At 39.3% G+C, this 26,643-nt stretch overlaps 1 protein-coding gene across 1 annotated transcript in view; it reads right to left on the bottom strand.

The window, feature by feature from the left end:
- Positions 1–15,664: 15,664 nt before the first annotated feature.
- SMIM10 (small integral membrane protein 10) overlaps positions 15,665–26,643 on the bottom strand; it is a 35,436-nt gene continuing 24,457 nt past the window's right edge. Inside the window, 2 exon segments of the mRNA XM_012653268.1 lie at positions 15,665–16,103; positions 16,106–16,206. Coding sequence (XP_012508722.1) covers positions 15,772–16,103; positions 16,106–16,206 — 433 coding nt within the window. The 3' untranslated portion in view covers positions 15,665–15,771.

The raw sequence follows: 26,643 nt of genomic DNA, 5'->3' as shown, positions 1-26,643 counted from the left end.
CCCCCTCCCAAAAAGGCACCTTGGAGGTTAATGTTTTATTTTTTTGTTTTTTCATTTCTTTAATTGCTAGTAAGGTTGAAACTTTTTCATATGTTTGGTGTTTGTTTCTCATGTTTTTTGGATCGTTTGTACATACTCTTTGCATACATTTCTTTCTTACTTCATGTTTTAGTGTTTTACTTAAGTATTTCTATGAGCATTTATTTATGAAGTACATTAACTTTAAAGTAGATATTATGGAATATCTACTCCTTATTCATTTTGCATTTGAATAGTTTCTTTGACAAAAAGGAATTTTGAATTTTTACCTGATTAAATTTATTGATGTGTTCTTTCTTGGTTTCTATTGTTTCTAGGCCAAGAAAACACCTTTCCATGCAGAGAGAGGGAAAATTCACATATTACCTCTTGCGTTTGCCTATTGTTTTAATTGCTTAGACTTAATTTTTAAATTCATCTATAATGTATGTTGGCATCCGGTATAAGTTAAGTATCAATGTACTTTTCTTGAAAAGGATAGGATTTTTGTGGATTATTCTCTTCTTTCTCTAATGATTTGTGACACTTCAGTTGCCATGTTTTATTATGTGTATTGGGCCTCCTGGTTCTTGGCTCTCCCACATACCACACCTTTCATGGCACCTAGTGCTCTTCCCTAGTGTGACGGCTGGAGCAATGATGGATTTGCCTTTGAGAGGCACTGCACCCAGACCTATTTCACCCAGGAGTAGCCTACCTTGAAGCCTAGCCCGCCGAGGTGAGGTGCTCTACATTATCTGATCCACTATATCCACATAGTCTCTGTATCAGACCACCAAACAAGCATGGCTGACACCTTGTCATACAAGCCTGAAAGACTATAATGCTCTCAGTAATATTCCCACCCAAGGTCCAACCCCAGTTATGAATGTAGATACTTTATAAGCATTACCTACAACAATAACAGAGCCCAGTACAGCCTGGGCTAGAAATAGACATCCAATGGATACTGTGACTAGTCACCTGTCTCTCTGTTGTCTCCCTTTATGTGGGTAAAAGACTCCCAACTTTCTAGTGTGTTCTTAGGATTCAGGTTCCCTGTTTACAAATTTAGCTTTTAGGTTTGACATTGGACCACTTCTGTGGACACTATTTTGTATAACCCCCATAACACACAGGGTCTTGGATACCCATTAGAAATCTCCCACTCATGAAGCCCCAGGAAATAGGACCTAAACTTGGCACTTGGACCTAACTTGGCATTTCTTTTCTAAGTTCTATACAGTCTTACCCAATCACCCTCTTTGCCAAAAACAAGGAAGGTGGCATAGAAATCACCAAGAGAGGAGTACTTGCTAGTCAGCATTTAGGTGCATGATGGTGTGGAACTAGGCAGGTTGAAATTTGGCCAGGGTGACCACATCCCCCTTTTTTCCCCCACCATAGGACTCCACAGACCATTGTGAAGATGCTAACACTTCCTAAAACAAGACCACAAAACATTAGCAACACAAATCCTAGTTGGTCTCCCACTGGTTCAAAGGGGCTCCAATTTAGACATATAATGTCAGATGTCTGGCACTTGGAGGGAAGGGTAAGAGTCTTACACTCTTTCCTGGAGTGTCACCCTTCCCCTTAAGCAAGATCATATGGTTACTTCTAAGTTAATGAAAACATTAGAACATAAAAGAGTAAATTCGAATGTTCATATCTCTAAGCCTTCTCTTTTAGTCCCATGTATATGCTGATAAATCCAAGTTTCTCTTTTTATCTACAGGAAAGACTTACCCATTCTGAATTCCAGATTCCTATATCCATCTGTCTGTCTCTCATTGCCACCTGGATCTTTAAAGAATACATCGGCTCTACTGTTACAAAAACATGTGTTTGCAAGTCTATGAACGTGCTTCATAGTCCCAATGCAAACAAATATACACATTTGTCAAAACTCGATGAATGCTGAATACTATTCCATGGTATGGGTGTATCACAGTTTAATTAATCGTTCACCTATTGAATGACATCTGGATTGTTTCTAGCTTTTGGCTATTACAGATGAAGCTGCTATAAACATTTGTGTGCAGGTTATTGTGCGAACTTTTCTCTGAGATAAATACCCAGGAGTGTGATTTCTGAGTTGTATTGTATAATAATTGTATGATTAGTTTTTTAAGAAACCACCATACTCTTTCTTTTCCAGAGTGGCTGTACTATTTTAAATTCCTACCAGCAATGAATGAGTGATCCAGTTTCTCTGCATCCTCACCAGCATTTGGTATTATCATTATTTTTTATTATAATTTTTCCATTATGATGGGTATATAGTGCTATCTCATTATGATTTAATTTGCATTTCCCTAATGGCTAATGATGTCAAACATCTTTGCATGTAATCATTTGCCATATTGATATTCTCTGGTGAAATGACTCTTCATGTCTTTTGCCCATTCTCTAATTGGATTATTTTTATTTGTTTTTACTACTGAGTTTTGAGCATTCTTTATATATTCTAGATAGAAAACCTTTGTTGGATATATGGTTTGCAAATATTTTCTTCCACTTTGTAGCTTGTCTTTTTATCCTCTTCACATAGTCTTTCACAAGAAAAATTTTTTAATTCTGATGAAGTCCAATTAATCACTTTTTCCTTTTATAGATAATGCTTTTAGTGTCAAGTACAAGAACTCTGAAATGAAAACTTAATGATCACATAAAAAACTATATATAAATTTTTATATTTATATTTATATGAATATCTATTTGTAATAGACAAAAGCTGGAAACAACCAAAATGTTCTCCAACAGTTGAATGATTAAACAAACTATGATATATCCAGACCATGGGATACTACTCAGCAATAGAAAGGAATGAAGTACTGTTACATGCAACAATCAGAACAAATCCCCAGAGAATGATGCTAAGTCAAAAAAGCCAATCCAATCCCAAAAAGTTACATACTGGATGATTCCATTTATATAACATTGTTGAAATGACAAAATTATAGGGATAGAGAATAGATTAGTAGTTGCCAAGGCTTAAGGATGTTGAGGGTGGGAGGGAGGTGGCTGTGGCTGTAAAAGGGTGGGATGAGGGATCCTTGTATGGAAACTGTTCTGTGTCTTAACTATGGTGGTCGTCACACAAATCTGTACATGTGATGAAACTGCAAAGAACTAAATACAGACACACACACACACACACACACACACACACACACACACACACACAAATGAGTGTATGTAAAACTGCTGAAATGTAAATAAGGTGAGCAGATTGTATCAATGTTGGTTTCCTGGTGTGAGAATGTACTATGCTTATGCAAGATGTCACCATTGGGGGAAACTAGGTGAAGGGTACACATCTCTCTGTATTATTATTATCATTATTATTATTATCATTATTATTGAGACAGGATCTTGTTGTCGCCCAGGCTGGAGTGCAGTGGTGCAATCATAGCTCACTGCAGTCTTGAGCTCCTGGGCTCAAGCAATCCTCTCACCTCAGCCTCCAGAGTAGCTGGGACTACAGGTGTGTACCACCGTACCCAGCTAATTTTTATTATTTTTTATTTTTTTGTAGAGACAAGGTCTCCCAGGCTGGTCTCAAACTCCTGGCCTCAAGTGATCCTCCTGCCTTGGCCTCTCAAACTGCTGGGATTACAGGCGTAAACCACCACATCCAGCCTCTTTGTATTATTAATAATTTTAACAACTGAAAGTGAATCTACAATTACATCAAAATAAAAAGTTAAAATAAAACACATATTAAAAGAAAAATCAGAAACAAACAAAACATTTTTACAGGGGCTCTTAATCCTCCTCGTTAATTCACATTGACGAGGTATCCATGGACACATCACACTGTGATAGACACTGAACATCTTTGATCCAAACTGCAAACACTCTAATGAGGTCAGAGCATACCCAAATGACTCACACCCCTGAATAACTATACTAATCTCTTTTTTCCCTCTGCTCATTAGCTATGCACTAAAATAGAAGACGACAAAATTTAAATCTGTGTTTATTTCCAATGTTGCTATTAAGTAAATATTGTTTTGGCAAATAAAATTAAACTAACCCATTCCCACACAAAAAGGTCTGAAAGAATGTACTCATAAGATTTGTGCATTTCCTTTTATATAAATGTTTATATACTACTTTAGCATCAACAAAAAAAACTGTAAACGTATTTCACTCTAGTTCATGATATGGATGCTTAAGTTTTTAAGGGACTGTATTGATATCTACAGTTTTCTTTGAAAGACATGAAAATTAAGACAGATTAATGAATAGATGGAGGGAAACATGGATAGACATATGCAGAGGGCGCATACCTTCAGACAGCAGAGGTCTACTCTCTCCAGTGGCCCCTGCCATTGTGCTGATGGCTCATTTTTATCTTTTAATTTCATATTTTTATATAAGCAATACATTCATATGGTTGAAAAATACAAACAATATAAAGAGGAATACACTGAAAAGTCACATCTCCAACCATGTCACCAAGTACCCTGTCCTTCCCACCTCTGCCAACTATGGGTAGCCACTGTTATTAGGGTATTTCATGTCATTCTGTGTGTGAGTACAAGCAAATACAAATCCATATTTGTGTGTGTGTATGTGTTTATTTCCCCCCTTTTCTTACACAAAGGATGGAATGTTCTAATTTGTTTTTTTCCTTTCTGTCTTTTACTTTAAAAAATATCCTGGAAATCATTCCATATCAGGTCTTCCTTATTATTTTTATAGTTGCATTATACTGTATTGTGTAGCTGTACCATAGTTTATTCATCCACTTCCTTAAGGATGGACATTTGGCTTGTTTCCAATCTTTTGCTATTTATAAATAATGCTGGAATAAATAGTCTTGTACATACATCATTTCAAACATATGCAGAGTAATTTTTAAGATAATTTCTAAGAAGTAGTATTGCTGGATCAAAACTGCATCAATGTTATACTCATTTCATAAAAATAATTTGCAAGTTTTCCTTTTTTCCCCTCTATGTTCTTGAAATAGCATTGGAATTATCTATTTGTTTACAGTTTTGATAGAGTTCTCTGTGAAGCGTTCAAAGCCTGGTGCTTCATTCAGGGTTGAATATTTTGAAACTTTCTCTCTTTTGTGGGAATTGATATGTTTAAATGTTTAATCTATTTTAGGTGAAGTTTTGGTTAATTATATTTTCCTAGAAAAGTATGCATTTCATCCCAGGCTTTAAATTTTTATTTGCATACAGTTATCTGATATAATGTAGTAGGATTGTGTATGTATGTGCACCCTTTGTTTCTGTGGTTATTTTTCCATTGTCACTTCTTATTGTACGTATTCTTGTTTTCCTTTTTTTTTTTTTTTTCCCCTCTTTGGTTTGCTTAGCTAGTGGTTTATTTCACAGGCTTTTACAAAAGAACCATCTAGGCTTTTTTGAAAAAGAACCAATTTATTCATTAGTTCTTCTGTTTTCCTATTTTTCTAACTTATCAATCTCTGCTTTATCTCTATTAATTCCTTCCATCTTATTTTTTCAATTTTCTATTTCATTTATCATTTTGAATCATATCTTATTTATGTATTTATTTATTTACTTACTTCTTTTTGAGATGGAGCCTTGCTCTGTCCTCCTGGCTGGAGTGCAGTGGCATTGCCATAGCTCACTGCAACCTCAAACTCCTGGGCTCAAGCGATCCTCCTGCCTCAGCCTTCAAAGTGTTGGGATTACAGGCATGAACCACCACACCCAGCTTATTTTTAATCTTTATTTTTTATTGATATAACTATTTAAGCCTATGAATTTTCTTCTGACCATTGCTTCCCTGGATCCCATAGCTTCTGGTATGGAGTGTTTTCATCATCATGGTTTTCTAAAAACTCTCCAGCTTTGGTTTGTTTCCATTATTTGACCCAAAAGCTAAGATAATTTTTAGATTTCTAGGTAGAGGAGCATTTTTGTTTTCTGATTTTGTTATTAATGTTTAGTTTTATACCTTCGAGTTCAGAGTATGTTATCTCTATTTTTTGTATTCTTCAGAATTTATTGAAGTTTTTTTGTGGTTTAATATATATTCAGTTTTCCCGAATGCTTCATGGGCACTTGGAAGAAAGGTGTACAGAGTTCAATCTATCTATCTATTAGATCAACCTTTTTGATTATGTGGTTTAGGTCTTTTAGTTACTTCTCTTAAGTTTTTGTCCAATTGAGCTTCTTGAACTAAAGGAGGTAAAGTTCCACCCACCCCCACCCCCTGCAATTGTTTCTGTATATTTCTTCTCCTATCTCCTGTAATTTCTGCTTCATGTAAGTCAGTGCTAGAGAATTCCCTCAGGCGGGGGAGGAAAGTCTGGGTGCTTGTGATGGGAAACTGTCAGCATGCCAGGAACTGTCCATAGCTCTGGTGAACTCAGATTGGCCCAAAGAGATATGGGGCAGTCTGCTGCATGTCCTCATCTATGAAAGGTGAATGAGGGAAGCTCAAGCTCTGTGCCTGGAGTCTGCCATACTTCGGGGCTTCTTCTTTGTGATTCCTTTGGATCTGTCATCCTCCATGATTTGGTCTCACTATCAGGCTCTTAACAAGATGTCTGCAGCACTTCCCAGGGGTCATATCCAGACTGCTATGGTCTGAATGTTTGTATCTTCCCAAAGTAATATATTGAAAACTAATCCCCAGTGAGATAGCATCAAGAGGTGGGGCCTTTAGGAGGCGATTAGGCCATGAGGGTGGGTCTCTCATGAATGGGATTAGCGCCCATGTAAAAGATGCCCAAAGGAGCTTGTTTGTCTCTTCCACCATGTGAGGACAAAGCTAGAAGGCACCATCTATCAAGAAGAGGGCCCTCACCAGACAAAAAAATCTGTTAGCTCCTTGATTGTGGAATTTCCAGCCTCCAGAAATGTGAGAAATAAATGTTTGTTGTTTATAAGCCATCCAGTTACTGGCACTTTTGTTAAAGCAGCCTGAATAGAGTAAGGCACAGACCTAACAATTTTCACAGTAACAAAAAGGACCACCCCACTTTATATCTACTTCTTAGAAGTGAGGAAACATTTCTTAAAAGCACCCTAGCGTACTTGTGGGCTAATCAGGGCCAGCGAGATGGGGAAAGTATGTGGGGTGCTTCTGAGAAAGCAATATGGCCTCATATTCTCATCATTTTTTTTTATTTGCTGGCAAGGGGAATGGTAGAATCATGATTACCTTCGACTAATCATTGGGGGGGGGTGAGGGTTGAAGTCAACTACTTGTAACCACTTGTAACCACTTCCTCTCACAGAAAATATAAGATAAAATGCTTATAGGTGCCAAGATGGGATCATTCCAAATCCACTGAGAAGGATTAAATGGTCACTTTCAAGATGTCAGTCAATGATTGCTGTCCATTCTATTCCATGGGCCCAGTGTGTTTTTTTGGGGGGCGAGGGGCCACCTAATGGAGAGGATAATATTCACCATCCAAAGATGTTGTCATCCTCTAGATTGACTTAAGAGATATTATCCAAGGGTGGGAAATGAGATGCAGTGTCAGTCAAGGAATACAGTTAAATACAGAATGAGTGACAGATACTCATGAATTTATTAATAATTCACTGTGCTGGACTCAGGCTGCAGGCTGATTCTGTTCTCTGGGTTGTCTGATACAAACATGGACAACATGCTAGCCTGTGATAAATAACATTGAGGAGCTAGAAGCCCACTGGCATGATACAGAGGAAGAAATTAAAAACTTCTGGACATGAGAATATTGTATTGGATCTATTGTGAGCATCTCACCCATTCACTCCCTCCCATGAAACTAAAACATTTGTCCTGTAACCCTTGCCTTGGGGTATTACTAGATGAGGAAAACATCAGAAGTTTTCAAAAGTACTTCTCCTGGCTGTTCACTCTAGACTAAGGATGCCAATGAGAAACAGGTGCCATTAAAATGAGCTCCCTGATTTGCAACATGCTGGAGGGAGTCTGGAATAGATGAGTATAGGTGGTGGCAGTTAACATCAGCAGCACAGTGGGTATTATTACCATAACAGACAACTGGGGGTCATCTGGCATGCTGTTACAGACTGAATTGTGTCTAGCCCCCAAATTCATATGTTGAAGCCCTAACTCCTAATGTGACTGTATTTGGTGATAGGCCTTTAAAGGAGGTACTTTAAGTTAAATGAGTTCATCAGGGTGAGGGCCTGCTATGGTGTGAATGCAGATGTCCCCTCCATAATTCATATTGAAACAGAATCCACACGGTGATGGTAAGAAGAGATGGGGCCTTTTGGGAGGTGATTAGGTCATGCAGGGTCTGCTCTCATGAATGGGATTAGATTCCCTTATAAAAGGGCTTGAGGGAGTGAGTTCAACCCTCTTACTCATCTGTTCTTCTGCCATGTGAGGACACAGTGTTCCTCCCCTCTGGAGGACACAGCAAATAAGGCACCATCTTGGAAGTGAAGACCAGGCCTTCACCAGACACAAAACCTGCCAGTGCCTGATCTTGGACTGCCCAGCCTCCAGAACTGTGAGAAATAAATTTCTCTTCTTTATAAATTACCCAGCCTATGATATTTTGTTATAGCAGCACGGGCTATGAGAGGTCCTAATCTGATAGTACTGGTGTCCTTATAAGAAGAGGAAGAGAATGGAGGCCTGCAAAGGCCCCAACCTGTCCCTATGGTTTGGGGCTGCTCTCTGCCTCATAAAGCAAAGTGGAGGGTTTGTCTTCTTGGAAGACAAAGTCATTTTCTCCTCTGAAAAATCCTCCTGCATAGCTGGATTTGCCATTTGCCAGGAATAGAAGAGCAGGTATTGATGCCTCGTGAGTCTGGGTTTTCAGTTGAGATCAAGAGAGAAGACAGGGATTATAACAGGAAAATTCAGAGTGGGATGTTTTTACCTTCAGAACTCGTCTCTGTTAACTCAGTCTGGGCTTCATGACAGTCATAGAAGTAGATTCCTTAATAACAAAAAAAAATATATAGTTCCCCCCCTCGAAAAAAAAAAAAAGAAGAAGAAGAGGAAGAGACACCAGAGATCTCTCTTTCTCTCTGTGTGTGAACAAAAGGAAGGCTATGTAAGGACACAGTGATAAGGTGGCCATCTGCAAGCCATGAAGAGAGGCACTGCCAGAAACCAACCCTGCTAGTACCTTGATCTTGGACTTCCAGTCTCCAGAACTGTGAGAAAAATAAATGTCTGTCATTTAAGCCCCCCAATCTGTAGCATTCTGTTATGGCAGCCTGAGCAGACTAATGCACATGTAGAGATCTCTGCCTATGGATAGATAATTAACCTTGGAGTTCCAAGAAATGAAACTTCCCGAAACAATTCTTAGGTCTGGCCAAGAGGGATGCCTGGCATTTGAGTCATTACACTAGCCTAACAGCTAGAAGACCAGCTCACATACTATTCCCAGGCATGAATTATTAATTACACAGACCCAGAGCCCCTACAATGATGGATGAACAGGGGAGCCTGAGCAAGAAATCTGTTATAACATCGTGAACCATCCCCCTTGGTCTTCCCTGCAAAGCACCTGCACCCCTTTGACCTTAGCAACTTGCAGTTGGAAGAAGGATAGCCCCAAACCTTTCAGAAACTAATTGGAAACTGCCTTTAAGTTAATGGTAGTGCCAATGGACCCAGAACACCCCTGTAGTGGTGCCTACCTCAGAGTGGAAGGAGTGCTTATGGAGGTTATGGAAAAATGGAGTTCTTCCCTTAGTCTGCCACTCAATAGGCCCAGTGAAACCTCTAGGATTATTCCACCAGTTCCTAGATATGCTTAGCATCAGAAAGTAGCTGTGCATTGCTTCCAGGTGGAGTTTTCCTCATCTGGCTGGTTGCTGTCAGGGCTGACCTGAAGTTTTGTTGCTTCCTCTAACCTCTATGGTCCAACACAGAGCGTTATGGAAAACACTAAAGTCATCTTCTGCCCCCTTTGTGGAGTGCAGAAAAAAGGCAAAGAGTGAGAAGATGCCTTCATCTTTTTCTTCCTGGGTCTACCATATTATAGTCCCAACTCACCCTGCTGGTACAGGCAGGCCTCCTGACTTCAGAAATCTTCAGGCAAAGACAGGTGCCAGTGTCCTATATATGGCCACACTGGCTACCTGGCCCCTGAAGAAAGAAAAGGGTCTTAGGATAAGTAAGGGGCAAATGGAAGCTATTAGATCTCTCCCTCCTTATCAACAGAGGAAATAAATGCAATAGCATATTCATGTGAGAATTGCAGGGATTTCTGTCACTGTCCCAGTGTGGTGGCTAAAGCAACTCCATCTTGGATGCTAATCCACCATGTTGACTTCTGATTAACCTGAGTTCTGGGAATGCCTCTAAGATTTCAACTTTATCTACTGTTAAGAGCACGTACTTACCATAAATCCAGGCCTTATTGTAAATCCTGCCCTTGTGCAAATTCTTGCCTTTCCCTTAGGGCTCAACTTCAATTGCCCTACATATTACTTCCCTTTGGTATATAAGCCCTGGGTCTGGAGGCAGATAACAATGCCAGGATCCACCATCTTATCTCACGGCCACCAGAGACATGGCTTCTGTTTTTAAATCTCTATTAAATGTTTCTTTTTGAGAAATTGGACTCACCAGCCTCTTTCTTTGGCCTCCTATCTCCCTCGGCCTTTGGGAGTAGGTTTAAACAGACCTGTTCACCACGGAACATCAAGACTTGGAAAATACAGATGTTATTCCTACCACATGCATATTAGTGTGGATCCACAGTTAAAACAAGGCTCTACAGCTGGTGTAGGCTACATGCTAGTAGGTCTGACCCTTGGCCCTTATCATCTAGCAGATCCAGTGGTGCCCAGAATGTTTGGGGTAAATAAGGATGCTACATGGAGCCTGTGGCAAGCCCTGATAGGAGAGTCACAGTGGAGGCTGCTAGGATGTAGGACATACCATAAAACAGCAACCAATATATACAGCTGTTTCTTCCACTGCCATGATTTGCAAGTCTGAGAACACAGGAGTAGAAATAAAGGTGGTGTCTCTCATAATTACACCTGGCCTATTGCAGCAGGTTTACTCCCCATATCTGCAACTCTGATCTCTAATAGATTAGAAGTTTTAGTTTCCTACGAAGAAACACTTCCAGTATGAGATGAAACAATGGTTCCACTGAATTTGAAGCCACTCTTAGCTCCTGGAGCCACTCAAAAAAGGTGATTATGTTGTTCCTGCTACAGAGTGAGAACAGAGAGGAATATGGATGATACTCAAGGATCCCCTAAGGTACCTTCTTATGCTACAATCCTCAGAGGGTACATGACAGAACATTGCAACCCTATAAAGGACTACCAAGGGCTCAGACTCCTCAGGAATGAAGGACTGAGCCTCCCCAGTGGGTAAAGAAAAGGGAAGGTGGAATTGATACAGGAGTCATAAATCACAGGACCACCTCATGGCCACGTGCAGAAATGAGAACTGTACCTTCTATTTGTATTTCCCTGCTCATTATCTTTCTTTTTAAAATTTTTCTCTCACCTCTTCTTTCTTTAGTATTATAAAAAGGATAGAGTAGTGGTGGTGAATTCACCATTTAGATCATGGAATTGTACAATATCAAGTTGGGATAATGGAAGAACTAGAGAAAGAAGAGATATCACTAAGAGAAATTGAACTATAAACAGAGACCCCATGACCTCACCTCTGACTATGGTAGCTGGAAATGTTTATATGTGTTGCCTCTCTCTGGGTAGTTTCTGGTTGTATGTGGAGCAATTAAATTATATCACAAGGGAGCATTTCTAGAATCATATGAATGAGAGAATTGTGTTTATACATGCTGGGAATAAATGGAGTGTAAGGTAATTATTGTCTATATTACTTTTCCAAATACCTAACATTCCCTCTTTGGGGGAACTGCTGAAAATCACAGGGATTTGCTTTTGCAGACCGCAAGAGTACCTGGAGGAGAAATACAGGTGACAGACAGACATTAGTACCCAGTAAAGCCCCAAATATTAGATATCCTTACTAGTCTTGGAGCCTCCACCTTTTAAGACTTTGGTTACTTTACCCAGAATCATTCAGATTCTTTGGTTCAACAAAATTTGGCTTATGAACCTGATCTCTATGTTCCCAAGCATTTTTCAGGAAGGGTTTGAAGTGAAGCAGTTGGATTTTCAGTAAAAATACCGAAATTGGGAACTCGTGGAAAGCCATGCTTTGAAAGACAGGATGTTTACAACTCTCTGACCACTCCCACCCCTATACGGGAAGATGAGGATTCTAGAGACATTCTCTGAGTTACTGAAGAAAGAGGTCAATGCCAGTAGTCATTCAGGTGACCAGAACCTGAGTCTGGAGGCAGTCACAAAACTGTGCCCAAGAAAGAGGTCAAGGGTGACAACAGAAAGCTCAGGCTGTAGACTGGTCTGAGGGAAGTCCAGGGCTTGGATCCTGCATCTCTGCCTGTAACGTTAAAAGTCTGGTCATATCAGGAGGGGATCTGGAGGAAAGGAAAGAGGAAATGATAAAGAATCAAGGTAGAACAAGAATTCTTTAATCTGGCAAGTAAGAGAGGAGCTCCTCCCATTTGGTGCTTTCACAGAATTGTACCTTTAGGAAAGTCGGAGTTAAAGGATATTTTCTGTTGCTCTTAGGTGTGTTAGCAGTGCTCAAGAGAATTGCACCTAATTCTACAATTAAGACCATGCCAACAGTTGCCAGAGATATTCAGCTCATGAAGGCCTGACAAGGTTGATAAATCTGAGGACCCTGTAGTGTCACTGGCTGTCTTGCCTTTTTTTGGGGGGGCGGGGGGAGGCTGGTGCTGTAGGATGAGAGAAATTACACCTGAAGTGAATTAGAGGAAATGATTTGAAAAGTGAAACATAAAACCAAAAGCCTGTGCCGTTTGCAAGTTAAAATTTTAAACTGTAACTTTTTGGAACTGTGTATATTTGAACTTTCTCTGTTAATGGGCAAAAAGCTGTGTTTCTGAGAAGAAAGTGATATTTAATTATTTACAATTTCCACAAACCAATTTGCTTTTGAGTACTTGTTATAAAGAATACTAAGAATACTTTTGGGCCGGGCATGGTGGCTCACACCTGTAATCCTAGCACTCTGGGAGGCCGAGGCGGGCGAATCATTTGAGCTCAGGAGTTGGAGACCAGCCTGAGCAAGAGCGAGACCCTGTCTCTACTAAAAAAATAGAAAGAAATTAGCTGGACAACTAAAACTATATAGAAAAAATTAGCCGGGCATGGTGGCGCATGCCTGTAGTCCCAGCTACTTGGGAGGCTGAGGCAGGAGGATTGCTTGAGCCCAGGAGTTTGAGGTTGCTGTGAGCTAGGCTGACGCCACGGCACCCCTAGCCCAGGCAACAGAGTGACACTCTGTCTCAAAAAAAAAAAAAAGAATACTTTTGTGTTCCCACTTATATATAAGCTAAAAATTTTGATCAGAGAGTGGAAAGATAAATGACAGAGACTGGGAAGGGTGGGGTGGGGGAAGGCAGAGGATGAAGAGAAGTGGGTTAAAGGGTACAAACATACAGTTAGATGGAAGAGTGAGGCTGCAGGAATGGAGTGCTTAGCCGTGGTTTCCCAAATTCCAGCATCCATGGCAGCTACTTGGATCATGAATTTTACAAGAAAACTTTAAAGGATGCCTCACAGTTGCTTAAATAGTAAATATATGATTAAAAGTTAATCATACAATGAATGTCTCACATTAGTAGGTAGGAAGAATAATATTATGTGCAATATTTTATCACTCTGCCACTATACTTCTCTGTGTTTGTCTCCTCTCCTGAAAATTGTGGATAATAATCATTTCTATTTCAGGGTTGTTGGGAGGATTAAATGAAATAATGTATATAAAATGCTTAGAATATTGCATGGCATATTGTAAGTGTGCAATGTTTCCAATTATTATTTTTCTTTATAACTAAGTTGAGTATATGAATGTATGCATGCAATATATATCTATTACTCTCTAGCTCAATCACTTGAGCCATTGGCCAGGTGCTTCACATCTATTAAATTCATTCTGCATGGGCAAAATATAATTCCTTATCATTTTTTAATGGCCACATAGTATTCCATCATATAGATGTACTATTTTTATTTAACCAAGCACTTACTGTTGGACATAGAGTTTATTGCCACTGTTTTGTTATTATGATCAACACCAAAATGTAAGAGCCTTGTATAAACACCATCGGGCCCTTGTCCAATTTTTAAGTTTTGAAAATCAATCACATCGTTATTGTTTTGTTTTTATCTTAACTATGACATTCTCCAGATTTGCTCATGCAAAGTTTCATAGTGTTAGGAAGCTCTGGGCTATTTGAAGACTACTGGTCATTTTTAGTTTAAAAAAATTTCCATATGGCCTATGGTCTGCTTGGAAAACAAGGGGTTTTTTTAAATATATTTTTTTTCTATTTTTAGTAGAGACGGGGTCTCGCTCTTGCTCAGGCTGGTTTCGAACTCCTGAGCTCAAACAATCCGCCCGCCTCGGCCTCCCAGAGAGCTAGGATTACAGGCGTGAGCCACCACGCCCGGCCAAGGGGTTTATATAGTCAAAGAAATCATATTTTGTGTGATCATTCAGGAATATTTTAGTATATACATATACTATTGCAGAAAGATTGGAAAGCATGCGTTTTAACTCAGAATCTACCTGACCTCAAGTGTCACTCCCAACCCTCCCCAAATTTCCTAGATGCAGTAAATTCATTTTAATAAGTTTTAATGTTTAATCAAAGCAATACATGTGTATAGTTTAAAAAAATAAAATAGAACAAAAACTACCTATAATGAAAAGCAATAAATCTCTGTCCATCCTTCTCAACTCTTAGTTCCCCAACCCAGAGGCAAAAACTTTTACAAGTATCTGTTTAGCGATTATCTCCCTTTTTCTTAATTATATGATTTTATTACTATTTCTTGACTTGATGACATGAGGCATTTTCTGCTGACTTCCTGGCTCTCCTCCCCCCTGAATATAGCCTTATTACTATTTCTAACTCTTCTGCTGGCTACCTGGTTCACTGAATGGCAAAGTTGAATGCTATGATTGGATTTCCTCATCTGTGACTCCAGAGTCTTGATCTTGGTACCAATGTTCAAATTCCCTTTCTCAGATTGCTGGCAACTGTTCAAAACCATGCCACATCTGAGGTTGCTTCATATTTGAAGCATGAGGGTTTTGTACGGTTTGAAATGTTTGTTTTTCCCCGTAGTTTCTGTTTGTCATTGTTTCTTCTCTTGGGATGAAGAAATGTGTGTCTTCCAGATCATGTTATTAATTTCCTCCAGCTTCTTATTCAATCAGTCTATTGCTTAGAATTCATTCCATTCAGTTGGAAGTCTATTCCCTTCTATTCTCATTGGGAAGATTGTCTGCTCTCTGGACCATTCCTGTAGTTTCTTTCCTTAAGTTTTTAGTTACCTTTACGTTTTTTTTCTTAATGCATCCTGCGCCCGTTGTCGTTTCCCAAAGTTTGTGCTGTTTTTTGTTTTATGGACGCAAGAACTTCTCTGAGGATTTTCAAATTTTTAAGTTCTTTTCTGTTCCTTGAATTATTTATTTCCTTGGGAGTCAACTTTTCGTTTTATCTTAGGCTTTTTCGGTTATGTTGCAGGCTTTCTGCAAATGCTGATTTTTTTTTTTAGCCGCCCATTTATAATAAAAGATGAGGCAGTGGAAAGACTGGCAAGTCTGCAAGTGCCATCAGAGGTGATCGCTTTGCTCTAGGGTGGGCGAGCTGCTGGATAGAAGTCAGCCATCCTTTCACAGGGTTCCCCAGATACCACAAAGTGAGTGGCTCTAAATATGTACCTGCAGGCGGACGTTGAGTATCACCGAGGCCACGATGTAGAAGTAGGGGAAGTTCATGCGCAGCCGCCAGGCCAGGTCGAAGAAGGTGAGCAGCGTGCGCGTGAGCCCCTTGCAGAAGGCGCGGTACGAGCCGCCGGTCGCGGCCGAGCGCGACAGCCGCACCGCCAGGCCAGACAAGGCCACCGCCGTCATGGGCCTGATGTCGCCTCCCATATAGTGCCCAGAGCCCAAAGCCTCCAGCAGGCTCCGCGAACCCAGCGACTGTGGGACAGAGGGACGGACGCCGGGGAATAGGGGCGGGAGGCCGCCTGGGGACCGCAGATACGAGCTGGGCTGCAAGGCGGACGCCCTCCTTCCTAGGAAGGGCTCTGGCCCCGGCGGTCGCTGGCGCTCTGCCCGGCCCCGCCACGCCCCCCACCACCCCTGCCTCACAAGGTCCGCGCTTCCCAGAGGCAGCTTAGCTTGGCTGCCACCAGGGCCGGGTGGTCGGACCCCAGGGGAGTGTGGCGAGAGAGAGCCCTGGACAATGGGCGGGTCACACGCTGATGTGAGAGACCCAGCTTCCTGACCAAGGCCATTCTTTTTTCTTTTTTTTAATTTTTAACTTTTTAAAAATTTTTAAGTTTTTAAATTTTAACAGAAGAAAAACAAAACTTTCTCAAAACGTTAGAAGATGGCCTTCATAAGCATGATCTTGAGCAACTCAGAGGCGTGAACCCATTTCCTGTTGCCCCAAATCCGTTTAGGAACATTTTCAATCTTCCCTTTGAGCTAGTACAAATATACAAAACCCACAGGTGTTCTGGACTTTGAAATGTGTGCATTCTGTTGCAATAATTCAAGTGACACTTTTGTTTGTGTTTTAGATCTTTAGTATTCTTCTAATTGGAAAAATTATTCAAACAAGTTTTTAGAAATTTTCAAAGCAGAAACATGTAAAACAATGGAAAGCAAATTCCCTATGTAGCTTCACATTCCCCATCCCACCCCCGCCACGAACTACTATTATATTTATTGTATATACTTCCAGACATTATGTGTTGGTATATTGCTCTTACCATATCAATAATATATGCCTACCTCACTCTCTTTGATGACCGAATGTTATGCAATATATATGTTGACTAATAATGTTCTATAATTTATTTACCCAGACCTTTATTGATGGACATTCTGAATGTTTCCAGTTTAACCTATGCCAAAAATTGTTGCAATTAACACCATTGTACAAATGAATTTACAAGGGGCAGAAGAGTATGGATAATATGGCCCAGTCTCTATTTATAAAAATAATTACATATACATATACATAGACATTTAGTGTTCAAAATCAAAAGGTTTTCCTAATACCTGTGGTCAGTCAAAAAATTTTAGAGACCAGGGTCCATATAACATCAAGTGTTAACTGTCTTAAGTTCTTTTTTGCCAATTTGATGGGCAATCATTACATTTCATTATTCTTGAGTTTGCATTCATTTAATTTTCAGTGCAGTTGAGTAACTTTTCTAAATTTCTTAATTTTCCAATATTGTTTTTCAGATTTCTTGGAAAACATTAAAATGTTATACATTATGAGAAAAGTAAAATGTAGGCTCATACTCCCTAGAAAAACTATTAACAGATTGGTATATGTTTTTATTAATTATTTGCATATATTAAAAAGCACAGACATATATACATACAAATCATAAAACAAAATGGAATCATACAAACATGTGCCCCAACCATTGCTTTTAAACATAATGATATATCTTTCCATGTGGATACCTTATTGGCTGTGCATTATTCCTTATGGATGGCCAAAAATTAACTGATCTGATGGATATTCGGATGGTTTCAAATCTTTCACAATCATAAATAATGCTGAGATTAATATTCCTGCATGTACATCTTTGTACACTTTTCTGATATTTCACAAAGTTACATTCCTAGAGGTGGAATTCTTGGGTCAAAAAGTTTTCATCTGAGGATTTTCATTTATAGTGTCAAACTACCTTCCACAAAACTTGTGCTAATATATTCATGAACATACCCTCAGCAGTTTCTATCAGTGAGCATCAACATTGTTTTAAATCTTTGCCATTTTGATAGGTGAAAAAGGTATCTCATTTTTATTTGAATTTGCATGTTTTGATTATTAGCAAGGTTCAACATCACTTCTAGTGTACATATCTTTGCACATTTGTATGAAAGGAATTTCTCTGTCAAAAGTTTTGCAATCTTAAAGTTAAGAGCTATTTCCAGTTCCTGTGTAAATAGGTTCTAGTCCCTTGGGCAATGTATAAGGCTGTCCATTTCTCCACACCCTCAACCATATTATTATGTATTATTTTATTATCACTAATCTAAAAGAAAATCATTATTCTAATTATTTTAATTTACTTATATTTGATTTCTATTGTGGCTAAATATTATGTTTTTTTGGTCACTTAATGTAGTGGCATCAAAAGGAAGGAGGGCCAGGCAGGTGGGATGACTGGCCACCAGGCAGAGGGCTTACAAATAATGTGCACTATAAAGGACCCTGGAGACCTCAGGGGTGGTGGCTGCAATAGCCAGGAAGAGAAGAGTTAGGCAGCCTTCCTCTCTTCTCCCTCCATATCTTCCTGCCCCTCAGGCTATCCGGGCTGCGGCCCTTTTGCACATTTCTATATTAAAATGTTTGCCTAAGGCAGATAGAACAGCATAAGCAACCTAAAATTGATAAAATCCCAACCATAGCCCTGGGAGAAACATAGAGTGGTCAAAATGGCCTAATGTAATGCATTAAGCAAAGGAAATGCATCCTTCTCCCTCACACTACACACCAAATATAAAATAGTAGTAATAGGCCAAAGCTATTGTCTTTGGGAAATTATACAAGTCTTTTTCTGGCTCTTCTTTCCCACAGTAGAGTGCATATACCTTGAGTCTTCTGTCTGAACCACTCACTCTTAATATATATGGGAGGAATATAGTACATATATATATATATAAGTTTTTACACTGTTACATTTATCTAGAGATAGGAGATTAAAATGTAATTTGAGGCTTTTGTGATACAAGACACTGAATTGAATATAAGCATTGACCTCCACTAAACAAATAGAAACAATTATAAAGAAATATAAAGTAAATTCATTTATAAAAGTAGTACATGGGGTGAGAATAGTGGACCAAAGAGTTTGATAAATTCCTGGAAAGAATGCTGATGGGATCAAACTGAAGGATAAATCAGAGTAAGGGCACTGCAGCCCAACAAATCTCAGGAAATGGCTGCAGCAGAAGTGGAAGCCATTTTCATGGAAGAACCCCTGCTCTCCAGCTCTAGAGAGTGGAAGTGGGAAGATGACATCAAATGAGATGATCATTTGAAGAGCTGTTTGAAAAAGGGCTGAATAAGTTGGGTTCCACTTCCACCACCTTCCCTTGCCCCCCGTAGAGGAGTGTGTCTGTCTCCTGGATGAAAATGGACAGTATTTCTGTAAGGAAATTGAGTGATGTGTCTGAAAAGAACTTGGGACTCCAGAATGGGGGAAGCAATCTTGGTGCCTGTGGTGGAGTACAAAACTTACCACAAAAGTTTCCCCTCCCTGAATCTATAACTTTGCATTGACATCACAGATCCTTACATCGAGAGGTGGTCTATTTCTTTTTTCTTGGATCTGCTATGTGGCTTGCTTTGTCAACAGGACATTGGCAAAAAATGGTGCAAGCAAAAGCTGGAAAAGTACTTATGCATTGGGGCTTGCTAGTCTCAGAAATCCGCCACAACTATGTGAACAAACAGGATGATGAGAGATACATGCTCCAGTCATCTCTTTTGTCCAAACTCATGACCAAACAACCCCTATATTAGACCACCAGCAGCAGCTGACCACAGACATATGAGTGAGTTCAGTTGACCCAAGCAGAAGACTAGTCCGGCTGAGCCTAGCCCAAACTGCCAACTCCCAACTATCGTTCACTAAATACATGGTTGTTGATTTAAGCCTCTAAACTTTAAGTGGTCTGTTTTATATCAAAAACTAACTAATAACCATACCCCAGAATAGAGCTATAGAGTAGAGTGGCAATCAAAATGATTTGACTCACAATGATCTCTGGTGGTGAAGAACTGATCATAGGAACCCTAGGACTGAAAGAGAAGTTGGATCCACTTAAAAGAATTTTGTCAAATAGAAAGTTGGGTTGCTGTGATAGAGTATTAGAGCCTCTCAGTTCATATACCCAGAGTACCTTGAGGAAGGGTGCTATGGTAACATTATAATTATGTAACTGTAAATCTTCCTAGCTATTCCCAAAGGATCTGCAGCCATTTACCAAGGTAACTCTTCAGAGGGGAAATAAAAATCCATATACTCTTCAGGGATTATTGGAAAATGGCTCTGAGCTGACACTAATCCTGGGAAATCAGAGTAATACTATTGCCCACAGTCAAGAGTGAGGACTTATGAAGGTCAAATGATAAATGGAGTTTTGGCCCAAGTCCAACTCACAGTGGGCCCAGTGGGCCTATAAATTCACTCTGGTAATTTTCCCAGTTGCCGGATTTACAGTTGTAATAGATATAACCAGAAAAACACCCCAGCTGGCTCCCTGACCTGCAGAGTGAGAATTTTTATGATAGGAAGGGCCAGGTGGAAGCCTGGAACGTACTCTACCTTCTAATTATAGCAGTAATAGCAAACAAATACCTAGCACTTATTATGTGCCAGACACTCTTCTAAGCACTTTACATATGTTAACACATTATTCTTCAAAACAGCACTACAAGGTAGGTACTATTTTTGCACACATTTTACAGAAAAGAAAATTAAGGCATTGAAAGCTTAAGTAACTTTCCCACAATCACCCATTAGTAATTGGTAAAACTGAAATTTAAACTAGAACCTGGCCCCAGAGACCATGCTCATAACCACTATACTGTACTCTCAAGATTGTAAACCAAAATCAATATTACATTGCATGGAGGACTCACAGAAATTAAGGCCACCATCAAAACTTTAAAAATTAAGGGATAGTGATCCCTATCACATCCTTTCTTTTTTTAGAGATGAGATCTCACTTTGTTGCCCAGGCTGGAGTGCAGTGGCATGACCATAGCACACTACAGCCTCAAACTCCTGGGCTCGAGTGATCCCCCTGCCCAGCCTCCCAAGTAGCTGGGACTACAGGTGTAGGCCACCACACCCAGCTAATTTTTGTATTTTTGGTAGAGACAGGGTCTCGCTATGTTGCCCAGGCTAGTTTCAAACTCCTGGCCTCAAGCAATCCTCCCACCTCAGCCTCCCGAGTCGCTGAGATTACAGGCATAAGCCACTGTGCCTGGTTCTCACATTCCTTTTTGATTGACCTGTTTGACTAGTGAAAAATACAATGGGATCTTGAATTAAAATTGCTATGTATGGATTGGCCTTGAGCAAGTTCTGAAGGTACAGCAAAGGTATGTGAGCAGTGGCTCACACTCCCAGTGTGTCTGTACCTACCACACTATCTTCACTTTCTCAACTCACACTTAAAGTTTCACGGGGACTGCCATGGCTGAATTGTGTCCCTGATAAATTCATATGTTGAAGTCCTAACTCCTAGTATCTCAGAATTTGACTGTATTCAGAGATAGGATTTTTAAAGATGTAATTAAAGTTAAATGAGGTCATTGGGGTGGGCCCTAATCCAACATGACTGGTATTCTTACAAGAAGAGGAAATTAAGACACAGATAGGCACAAAGGGAAGACCATGAAGACACATGGAGAAGATGGCCATCAATAAGCTGAGGAGAGAGGCTTTCAGAAGCGTTTCAGTCCATTCTTGCCACTATGACAAAATATTTCTTACAGTTCTGGAGGCTGGAAAGTCTAAGATCAACGTGCTGGCAGGTTTGGTATCTGGTCTCTGCTTCTAAGATGGTACCTTGAACACTGCATCCTTACATGGCAGAAGGGACAGAACGGCAAAACAGCCTAGTTAGTTCCTTCAGCTCTTTCGTGAGGCACTAATCCACTCCATGAGGGCTGAGCCCTCATGGCCTAATCACCAACTAAAGGCCCCACCTCTTAATACTGTTGCATTGGGGATTAAGTTTCAATATGAATTTTGGAGGGGACAAGAACATTCAAATCATAGCAAGAAGAAACCAACCCAGCTGACACCTTGATCTTGAACTTCTAGCTTCCAGAACTGTGAGGAAATAAATTTCCATTGTTTAAGCCACCCAGTCTGTGGTACTTTGGTATGGCAGCCCTGGCAAACTAGTACAGGGACCTCTCTATAACTAGCTGTTTGAAGAGTAGAAAATTCAAACCCACTTTAGCACATTTCTGCATGACATAGGGCACCAGCCAGCACATTGCTGTACATCACAGCACCACACAGCGGTAGCCCAGAGGGACACTAAAGAAGAAAAGTCTTTCCTGAGAACATAATTTGAAGTGGTATATTTGGTTGTTCACTTTGCTTGGAAGGAGAAATGGCCTAAGGTATTGCTCTACACTGTTGGTGTTCAGGGACTTGGAAAGAACAAAATTTGCAGTATTGGAGACAAGGAGGTCGGGAGAAGTGGTATGTGGTTGGACCTCTAAGAATGGTGAATACATTTGTGTTCCATATAAATACCCAGCATAGGGCATCAGCTGTGATAGAGGCCCTCAATAATCACGTGAACAAGATGATTTGCATTAGAATTTCAGTCAGCCTCTTTTCCCAACTATGCTGAGGTTTGCTTAAGGGGCCCATGTACAAAATATCCTTGGTTGCAGGGATGAAGGCTCTATGAGGGCTCAATTACATGGACTTCCTCTCATCAAGACTTATCTAGCTACCATAACAGTCGAGTGTCCAATCCCAACCTGCCAATAGCAGAGGCCAATGCCGAATCCCCAATATGTACCATTTCCTTGTTGGGGAGGGCTGGAGGGGTACAACCAGCCATCTGGTGGCAGGTTGATCATGTTGGTTCCCTTCCATTGTGCTGCAATATGAATTTGCCTTCCCTTCCTGCGGCGCTTCAAGTAGCACCACTTTTGTAGCATTTTCACAATTATGATTTCTCACACAATACTGCTTCTGACTAAAGATCTCATTTTATAGCGATAGAAGGCAAGAAAGGGCTAAAGAGAATTCACACTAATCATACCTTATTCTTCATCATTCAGAATGGTGGATTGCCATTTTAACATCCATTCATAAATATTTTCTTCCTGTCCCCTTGCTTTTGTCCTCTGCTGATTTAGAGGTCTGATTAGGAAGGATCACGTCTACCAGTAGAAACAGGAATCATTCTATTGAATTGGATGTTGCAACTACAACCTAGCTATTTTGAGCTACTCATGCCACTGGACCAACAGACAAAATATATGTTTGATTGGTGTGATTGATCCCAGTCATCAAGGGAATAACTTGTTGCTCTTACACAATCAGGCAGACAGAACTAAGTACAAGATTCTGGAGCTCCTCCTAATACTGTCATGTTTAGTAATAAAAGTTAATAGAAGATTACAACAACATCATATAAGCAGGACCACCAAGGGCTCAAACCTCTCAGTAATGAAGCTTGACCACAGCCAACCAGGCAAAGAGAATTTTATATCTAAAAAACTGGTTGAGAACAAGGGTAAATGGAATGGGTAGTGGAAGAAAGAAGTTACATGACTACAAACTATAGCTTTGTGACTAGTTTCAGAAACAAGGTGGGAGTAGCTGTTTATAATTTCAGTTTTGCTTATTGTGTCATGTGTGTGTGTATATATATATATTAGTATATATATACATATAGGATATTTTCTTCATCTTGCCCCCTAATATGGATTGACAGTTGTTGAACTTCATAATTTAGGCCATAAATTACAGAATATCAATACAAGATTATGATGACTTAAAAAGGAATGAACATTGTTCAACTTATGAGACTTTGGGCATCCCCTTTTGGGGAGAAGTTGAGTGTGATGTTTTGTACAAGACATAGTTGTACTAAGGTGGGAGCATGTTATCGTGTCTGTTGTTGTTATTTAGAATTCTAAGTGTGGGAAAAAAGTGTATAGGCACCCATCATTATTTGAATCTAATCTGTTGCTCAAAAATGTATTGGATACCAGATTGTTTGGATAGCAGTATCCTATATTTCATTAATTTAAGTGGGAAAAATAATCATGTATTCACAGCCCATTCAAACCAATTTTCCCAAATGTCATTAAAACAACTCTTTAAAATGTATACATAATTTGCCAAAGGTTTCCGCATAATGTAAAACATTTATAACCCAACTATTTATTATTATTTATTTATATTATATATATTTAAGGTATACAACATGATTTTTAATGATATTTTTATATACATAGTGAAATGGATATTGCAGTCAAGCAAATTAACATATCCATCATCTCACATGGTTATCCTGATTTTTTCATGATAAGAGGTGCTAAAATCTACTCTCTTACCAAATTTCCAGCATGCAATATTGTTAACTATAGTCCTTATGCTATATGTTAGATCTCTAGACTTACTCATCCTATGTAATTTCAACTTTATATCCTTTGACCTACATCTCCCCATTTCCTCTTCTCCTCGCCCCTAGTCGCCACCATTTTATTCTCTGTTTCTATGTATTTGACTTTTTTTTTTTAGATTCCACATGTAAGTGAGATTATGCAGTATGGTGTCTGGATTATTTTGCTTAAAATGTCTTCCAGATTCATCCATACTGTTGCAAATGACAGGACCTCATTCATTTTTAAGGATAAATAATATTTCACTTTATATACATACACTACAATTTCTTTATCCATTCATCCAGCAGTGGATACTTAGGTTGTTTCCATATCTTAGCTGTTGTGAATAGTGCTGCAATGACCATTGAGTGCAGATATCTCTACAAGGTGCTAATTTCATTTCCTTTGGGTATATACAGAATAGGGATTGCTAAATTATATGGTAGTTCGATTTTAATATTTTGAGGAACCTCCATACTATTTTCCATAATGGCTATAATAATTCACAGTCTCACCAACAGTGTACAATGGTTCCCTTTTCTCTACATCCTTGCCGGTGCTTATTTCTTGTCTCTTTGATACTAGCCATCCTACCAGGTGTAAGGTGATTATCTCATTGTGGTTTTGATTTGCATTTTCCTGATGATTAGTGGTGTTGAGCACCTTTACATATATCTGTTGGCCATTTTATGTCTTCTTTGGAGGAATGTCTATGCAAGTCCTTTGCCCATTTTTTAAATCAAGTTACTAGGGTTTTTTGTTGTTGTTGTTTGGGGGCTTTTTTGGTTTGTTTGTTTTTGCTATTGAGTTATTTGAGCTCCTTATATATTTTGGATATTAACCCTTTATTAGATATGTGGTTTGCAGATATTTTCTCCCTATCTGTAGGTTGACTTTTCATTTTGTCTGTTGTTTCCTTTGCTGTGCAGAAGTTTTTAGTTTAATGTAGTGCCACTTGTTTAGTTTTGCTTTTATTGCCTGAGCTTTTGGTGGGATATCCAAAAAAAATCATTGCCAAGGCCAATGTCAAGGAGCTTTACCTGTAATTTTTCTTCTAGTAGCTTTACAGTTTCAGATCTTATGTTTAAGTCTTTAATCCATTTTAAGTTTATTTTTGTGTATGGTGTTAGATAAGGGTCTAATTTCATTCTTTTGCATGTAGATATCTAGTTTTCTCAACACAATTTATTGAAGAGACTATCCTTTCGCCATTGCATCTTCTTGGTCCCCTTGTTGAAAACTAGTTGACCGTATATACTTGAGTTTATTTCTGGGCTCTGTAATTCTGTTCCATTGATCTATATGTCTTTTTTTGTGCCAGTACCATACTGTTTTGATCACTATAGCTTTGTAATAAATGTAATTTGAAATCAGGAAGTGCGATGCCTCCAACTTTGTTTTTCTTTCTTGATTGCTTTGGCTATTTGGGTCTTTTGTAATTCCATATAAATTTTAGAATTGTGTTATTATTTCTGTGAAGAATGCCATTGGGATTTTGATAAGGATCATGTTGAATCTGCATACCATTTTGAGTGGTATGGACATTTTAACAATATTAATTTTTCAGCCAGACATGGTGGCTCGCACCTGTAATCCCAGCACTTTGGGAGGCCAAGGTGGGAGGATCACTTGAGCCCAGGAGTTCAAGACCAGCCTGAGCAATGTAGCCAGACACTGCCTCTACAAAAAACAGAAAAATTAGCCGGATGTGGTGGGGCACGCCTGTAGTCCCAGCTACTTGTGAGGCTGAGGCAGGAGGATCACTTGAGCCTGGGAGTTAGAGGTTGCAGTGAGCTATGATGACACCACTGCACTCTAGCCTGGGCAACAGAGCGAGACCCTGTCACACAAAAAATTAATTTTTCCAATCCATGAACACAGGGTATCTTTCCATTTATTTGTGTATTTGTGTTGTCTTCAGTTTCTTTCATTAGTGTTTTCTAGTTTTCAATATACAGATCTTTTACCTCCTTGGTTAAATTTATTCCTAAGTATTTTATTCTTTTTGATGCTGTCATAAATGGGATTGTTTTCTTGACTTCTTTTTTAGATAGGTCATTGTTGGTGTAAAGAAATGCAACTGATTTTGTGTATTGATTTTGTATCCTGCAATTTTACTGAATTCATTTATTAGTTCTAACAATTTTTTGTGGAATCTTTAGGGTTTTCTACATATAAGATCATGTCATCTGCAAATACAGATAATTTTGCTCTTTTTGTCCTGATTTGGATGACTTTTGTTTCTTTTTCTTGTCTGATTTCTCTGGCTAGCACTTCCAATAATATGTTGAATACAAGTGGCAAAAGTGGGATCCCTGCTTTGTACTGAATCTTAGAAAAAAACCTTTCAGTTTTTCTCCATTGATTATGATGTTAGCTGTGGGCTTCTC

This window comes from Propithecus coquereli, unplaced genomic scaffold (assembly GCF_000956105.1).
Source record: "Propithecus coquereli isolate 6110/MARCELLA unplaced genomic scaffold, Pcoq_1.0 Scaffold42, whole genome shotgun sequence".
In the NCBI taxonomy this organism is placed as follows: Eukaryota; Metazoa; Chordata; class Mammalia; order Primates; family Indriidae; genus Propithecus; species Propithecus coquereli.
Note: the sequence above shows the minus strand (reverse complement) of the source record. Positions and strands in the feature narration are given on the sequence as shown.